Genomic DNA, 6,922 nt, shown 5'->3' with positions numbered 1-6,922 from the left:
CAAAATCGGTCAGACTGAAAACACAAGAGATCATTTGTATAGTTTATCCTTTTTTTCTAATGCATAAAATTATAACGATAATTTTTTATGCAAATAGATGCCGCTGGTTTTATTTAAAAAAATCTATAATTATAATGATAATTTACAATCATAAGTGTAAACTAAACGCATAATTATAACATTTCATATAATCATTGATACGAAACTAACCATTTAAGATCTTAAAAGGACCGTATGAGAAAAATGTTAAAAACACATCCCAAAAAAATTGAACAAAATAAAAAATGCGAATAAATCTAACTGTGTCGACAAATAAACCACAATAAAGGATTAAGCTAATGGAAGACCACCGACAATCGTAATCAAAATCGAGTGTTATAAGAAAATTATCTCCGAACATAAATCGTATATCTAAATTGATCTCGGGGTCCAAAACATGATAAATCATTAGGATAATAAATAAAGCTTTATTTTGATCAATGTGACCAATGTCAAATCCAATCATAAAAAAATAAATAAAAAAACGGTCAAACGACTAATAGATAAGATTAAAAACGTACCACAAAGACAAATAAAATCATACTATAAAGACAGAATTAATATAAAATAAAAAATAAAACAATAATACAATATATAAAAAAAGAATATCAATAATTAACAATTAACACTAAAATTAATGTCACCGTTAGTTAACAAAACTAAAAACAAAGGCCAAGCAAAACAGTGATTCTCAATTATTGTACTTCTTCTTGAAAACTTAAATATTGTATTTAATAAAAAAAATATTGCTATAAATAATATTAAATTATGTTCACTCGCTACGTTTCTTAAAATCAAATTGAATTTTAAAATAGGATGATTATATTGAAACGTTTGCAATTTGATTTTTAAAGGTCACTTTATAGTTTCTGTCCACCATGTTGAAATTTGGATTTTGTATTTATATTAAATTTAATAAAATAAATCCATCTATCTTTATAATATTATTAAAATCTAAATAATTAACAATATTAATTATTTTTTTAATTAAAATGACATTGTATATTTTTACAATAAGTGTTTGAGCATGTTACATCTTACTTTCTCTTGTATAATATATGAGCAATGATATCAATATTTTTATAATAAGCATTAGATATGTCTAATCTCACGTCCCCCTATATAATATAATATACTAATAATGATATTAATTGAGTTAAATTAAATATTCATTTATTGTGACGAAACACAAACTTATAAAATAAAATAAAACATGAAGGAAAAAAATTAAAAAATAATTCAAAAAGTCGAGAGAAAAATAAATGGCATAAATACAAGAACACATTAAAAGAATAATGAATTAGTAATGTGTAAAGGTTTATAGGCTAAAGTATACAAATGGTCATCTGACTATAGTATTTTACTTTATTAAGTCATTTGACTATTAAAAGTTACAAAAATGTCTCTTAACTATAGGTCGATATTTTATTGAGTCATCCTATTATTAAAATTTACAAATGGTCATCCGACTAATCATATAATACAAACTCGTTCTTTTCCATTAAAAAATTAGCGAACGTCTGTGTTAGACGTAACTTGTTAACTGGGATATGATAAAATTTGATCATAGAATAATTTGAGTTGTATTTTGTGGATCAACTCTCAATTTATATTATGTCATTGAGTCGGTGATTGAATGCAAGGGCAGTGCCAGTAGACATCATTAAAAATATAATTTTATCGTATTCAATTCATCAAGTTAACGTCTAGCTCAGCCGATCGTCAATTTTTTTAACGGAAAAGGACTAGTTTGGAACATATGAATAATTAAATGACCATTTTATAACTTTTAATAATCTGGAGACTCAACAAAATTATTCTCTATAATTGAGAGACTATTTTATAACTTTTAATATTCAAGAAATTAACGACCTATAGTCAGGGGACCACTTGAGTACTTTACCCAAAACTATAAATATTTTGTATGTAGAAAATCATTAGAACTTGATATGTATACCTAATATATTTTTTAAATTAAAGCATAAATTGAAATTATTAAGTGGTCTAATTAGTTAAAGAAAGTGTTATTTTCTATATTGTATCTCAACCTTCTATTTCTTCTCATCTACGTGAAACTAAAAAAACCTTTAAATAATAATTTTAAATTTTTATTTTAAATAAAATTTTAAAAAATTTATAAACACACCACATGTCACATTTTGAATAATTGATGGAATTTTTTTAACAGTCTGTAATAAATCAGACACTTAAAAGACGCTAGACACCAACTTTGACAAGAAAAAATTGACTAAACGAGAAAATAATTATAGTTTAGACATTTTTTGTAATCAAGCCTTCTAAATATTAACTTTACATTTATATAAAAAGAGATTAATAAAAAAATTATAAACTACATTTATTTTCCTATTTAGGTGCTTAATTTTTTTTAAAAAGAGATTAATAAAAAAATTATAAACTACATTTATTTTCCTATTTAGGTGCTTAATTTTTTTTGGTCAATATATGTGCAAACATTACAAAAGTTATATTTTAAGTGCATCAACCATAACGAAAGCTAAAAAAAAGTCTGCTAAATGACATGTAGTATTTATATTTTAAGTTTTAAAGTTTTTCTAAATAAAAATTTTCACAAAAAAAATATGAACACAACATATTTCATTTAACGGACTTTTTTAACGACAGAGACACGTTTGTAATGTTAAACGCCTAAATTATCCGATTTTAAGCACTTAACTGGATGAAGAGGTATAGTTTGAACATTTTTTGTATTAAACCTATTAAAAAATAGCATATCTATGTAAACCTTTAAAAGACCATGAATTTCACACATCTTTTTTCCCCTGTAATTTATGTGCAGAATGCCTCGTAATCGGAAAATTTAAAGTAAGCGTAACAAAAATATGATGGATTATTACGACATTCTTATTCCTCCAAGGCTCCAATTAACTTTAATTATCATGACTAAAGAAATACTGAGGTGTTTCTTGCATAATATTACTGAAAAAGGTATTGTTTTTGCGTTGATGATGTAGCCACTATGAACTTTTAAGGGGCATAAGGAAACACCCCAAAGAAAAGGTAATAGCACAAAACCAAGAGCAGCAAATAGCACAAAACCAAGGCAATAACACAAAATCAGACGCCAACCAATGTAAAAATGCTTAATGTTATCCAAATGAAACAAAGTTACATAAAAATATCATCATCTTATGGCGCCATTCGTAAGTTTGGCATATGGCTATAAACTGATTGCCTTCTTTGATGATTCATGATACTTTGAACTGAAAATCACTCCTAAACGTTTGTTTGAGTAACGTTTGCCTAAACATTCTTGGTCTTTAAAGGACCCTTCGGAATTTTACTCAAAACCTTGGCATCAAAAACTCCATATTGCTTTTTAATCTCAATCATAGCCTTCTCTACAAATGGATCAACCTTCTCCTCGTACTTCTCATATAAAACTGGCACCGTATGCAGCAACACAAAAGCTGATAACATATAAAAGATGAATGAAAAATCAGTATATGAAATAACAGATTATTATATAGATAAAAGTACTTGGGGTCAAAAAGTTTGAGTCAGTGTCATTACATATATAGAACAAGGTCAAAAAGTGGCACCAACTCCCCACGATTGACAGAACCCAGCATGCAGCTATAACCTGAAATACAAATCAAAGACTGCAAATATTAGTAATTTTCTCAATCAAACTTAAGATGAAGCATTCTCACAGGCATGAAAACAAACACACCATAAGAAACTCCTTCAGATTACTTCCGGATGCAATATCGCGTAGCAGCTTTAATGCACGGTTAAACTCGATAGTCAGAGCTGAGGCAACTTGGACAAATGGTTCCTCTGGTAAATGAACTTCGGGGATGCGAGGTGGGGTCCTATAAAGAAAAGGGTGGTGTATATGGTCTTTAAGTAATCATACCATATCTTAAACTCCATAACCAAAAAAAGTGAAGTTCCTGAGAAGAATGTATAAACTTACTTGTGGATGAAGGTACGAACACTGGACCACAAGAACAATAGTGCAAGACAGAGTATCGAGATGTGGCATATTAAAGTAAGTAGGTGGTATTCAATCAGTTCAAAAAGGACCCAAATTGCAGTTGCTCCACCAAGCACACCAGCTGAAATCTTCTTGTTCCTCCACAAGAATACATCAGCAGCTGCAACAAATCATTTACCAATAAAATAAGAGAGAGAAAGAGAACATCGGGCATTTAACACACAAAAAAAGCCACAAGAGTTTCTCTTTCTAAAGCCCTTTAAACCCTTATGGGCTTTAGATATATTGCCCAGAATGCAAACAAGAAAATAGACAAAAGCAAAAGCAAAAGACCCAAAATGTTAAGATCTCAACTCAAGGTGCATCAATACTTTATTCTTACGCAAAATTGAATTATAAATGAGTCTAGAACAAATATATAAATATTTCAAAATTTCCACTAAAAATTGGGATTGAGACATCGAGATGAGCAATGCATTTAAAATATGAAACAGATCATAAAGCAGAAAACAAAATATAGATCCAATAATCTTACATCAAGCAAACCGTTGTAAACTGAGTAGATTATATCTTTTACTCTCATTTGCATAAAGTATATCATCAAACAACTTTAAAAAGCTTAACGCCCTATTCTCGATAATGAATTTGAGAAAGAAAAAAGGGGGGAAATGTAAAATGAGAGAGTTCGTACGTTTACCACCACCAAGCACATGATGAACTGGTCTCTCTCTTCCAAACAACCGAAAAATCTTAGACTGGACGGTAGAAGCGGAACCCGGTTTCTTGTGATCCGAATCCGAATCCGAGGATGAATCGTGGCCGTGAATCTTCTCGCTGATCTTCTCCATCACCGACTCCACCGTCGATTGCTTACTCTCCGATTCGTCCGCCATTGCTAAAAAAAATCGGAAGCAGAACCCAAAAATGACGGATTCCTGTCTCCGATTCTCACGAGTTCCGAAAGGTTCGAGGTGTGCTAGAGCTGAAGTGGAAAATGTCTGGTTTTACGATGTGAATATATAAACGGTCGATGAGTTTGAGCCTGAGGTTCGGAGCCAAAACCAAAGGCTCGGATGGAATTTTGAAATCAAGAGAGCTTAGATTTGGGCAGGGGTATTGTACGGTGGGATCCAGCGTAAATTGGATTCTGAATATTCTATTGCTTTTTCTGACGAGATGAACATGGGTACTGAAACGTCGGTGCGGGATTTTGACTATTTAGAAAGGTTCACCAAAATGGGACACGTGGCGATCATTTAGTGGGATGATGGTGTGCCATGGACGGCGATCGCATTAAAGTAGTCGCTTCAAGTTACAGCAGAGGGCTCCATTGGCGATTTTCCAGAAATCACTCTTAAATTATTTTTCTTTGTCAGACAGTTTAATTTTATTTTCCGATCAAATATCCTTTGTATGAATACGTGTCCTGAAATACGCCTTACTTTGATCTGGTGACATGTGAGGTAAGACGCGTCCCTTGAAGCGTGACTTATGCTGATATGGATACACGTTGGCTAAAGTGCAACCCATGAAACGCGTCTTATGTCACGTAAGGGTATAGCGCGATGCAGGATCATATTTTTTCTTTAATTCTGACATGCGTCATAAAGACGCGGTGTAGAGCCCGTGCCTTTCCTTTAATTTATGTTCACACTCCTTTCTCACTCCTATAAATACATTTATTCTCAATCATTTTCATCACACTAAACCCTCTCAAATCTTCTCAATTTCTCTCAAATCCTCTCAACTTATATTTTATCTTAAGGTAATCTCTCTTAAATACCACTCACCTTTAGGCGCTAACTCGAAAATGTCACTGACGTTTTAATTTTGTCAATTTAAGCACTGACGTTTATGTTTTACTCCAATTAAGTAACTCCGTTGTTAATCCGTTAACGGGACGATGACATGACATGGACGGGCCGTGACGGTAATGACGTGGATGCCTTACCAAAACGACGTCGTTTCAACACAACTATATTTTTGTTCAATAAAGACAAAACGACGTCGTTTTACTTAAAAAAATTTAAAATAATATGCAATTCAAGGGATTTGAACCGCAAACCCCTAGATATTAAACATAATATTTAACCATTGAGCTACCTTATATTTCTTTGTTGGTTTTTCTATAAAAGTTTTTAACTATGCAGAAAAAAATGAGGGTGCAGGCCCATCAGAAGGCTGACACAGAGGTATGCATTTTAATGTTTAAAAATCGATTTTGGATTATAGTTATATAATTAGATTATTATATTGATAAAAATTATATATATTTGTTTTAGTTTGAATGGGTTTTATATTGTAATGATGATGTGAGGATGTGCATCCCATCCTTCTGATCGATTAGCACCCTCATTTTTTCTAAATTATCAAGTAGCTCCCGATGATTTTTCCTGTCAGTAGATCACCTATTTAAGGGGGGGAAATTATTATACACTATATAAAATGATTAATATACGAAATCAGTTTTATAATTACCTCAATAGTAGCAGAAATACGAACGAGTTCTTCACAACAGGACATAAAAAAGGCAATCGATACCATGCCCAAGACTGCAGCAGAATGAGACATCTGTCGATAGCATTTTTCTTGTAGTCAGTCGCTCAACACATCTCCCTATACAAGAAAGCCAAAACTGTAGAGCCATAACTCAGTGATCCGACCAGATGAAAGTCGACAAGATGTCGCAACCACATACAATGAACTTGGTTGCGCGATTTGTCCGGCATTAGCAACCCTCCAATCAACTGTAGTATGCATGCTCGTGCATACATTTTAACTGCATCATCAGAGGCATCATCGCTCAACTCCCGAAAATTTGCATCTAACCAATTTAATTGTGTCTGACCACCGTTAAAATTTTGTGGGACACCTCCTAGATAATCCCGGCACAAAGTAGTTCAA

General features: G+C 31.8%; 1 protein-coding gene across 1 annotated transcript; it reads right to left on the bottom strand.

Moving 5' to 3' along the window:
* Positions 1–3,299: 3,299 nt before the first annotated feature.
* Positions 3,300–4,972, bottom strand: LOC120153457 (reticulon-like protein B5). Its single transcript, XM_039165407.1, has 5 exons — positions 4,710–4,972; positions 3,998–4,178; positions 3,752–3,893; positions 3,592–3,661; positions 3,300–3,488 (listed from the first exon to the last, which is right to left on the bottom strand). The coding sequence occupies exons 1-5, from the start codon at positions 4,909–4,911 to the stop codon at positions 3,322–3,324; spliced, it is 762 nt and encodes a 253-aa protein (XP_039021338.1). The 5' UTR covers positions 4,912–4,972; the 3' UTR covers positions 3,300–3,321.
* Between the last annotated feature and the right edge of the window lie 1,950 nt (positions 4,973–6,922).

This window comes from Hibiscus syriacus, unplaced genomic scaffold (genome assembly GCF_006381635.1).
Source record: "Hibiscus syriacus cultivar Baekdansim isolate YM2019G1 unplaced genomic scaffold, ASM638163v2 tig00111100_pilon, whole genome shotgun sequence".
Classification (NCBI taxonomy): Eukaryota; Viridiplantae; Streptophyta; class Magnoliopsida; order Malvales; family Malvaceae; genus Hibiscus; species Hibiscus syriacus.
This window is presented reverse-complemented; position numbering and strand designations above follow the sequence as displayed.

Excerpts from the sequence above, each read along its gene's own strand:
- LOC120153457 (XM_039165407.1), bottom strand. The coding sequence starts at position 4,911 with ATGGCGGACGAATCGGAGAGTAAGCAATCGACGGTGGAGTCGGTGATG. Across the intron at positions 4,179-4,709 it reads TGTGCTTGGTGGTGGTAAAC|CTGCTGATGTATTCTTGTGG; the intron begins GTACGAACTCTC and ends GATTTGTTGCAG. Across the intron at positions 3,489-3,591 it reads TTTGACCTTGTTCTATATAT|CTTTTGTGTTGCTGCATACG; the intron begins GTAATGACACTG and ends ATATGTTATCAG.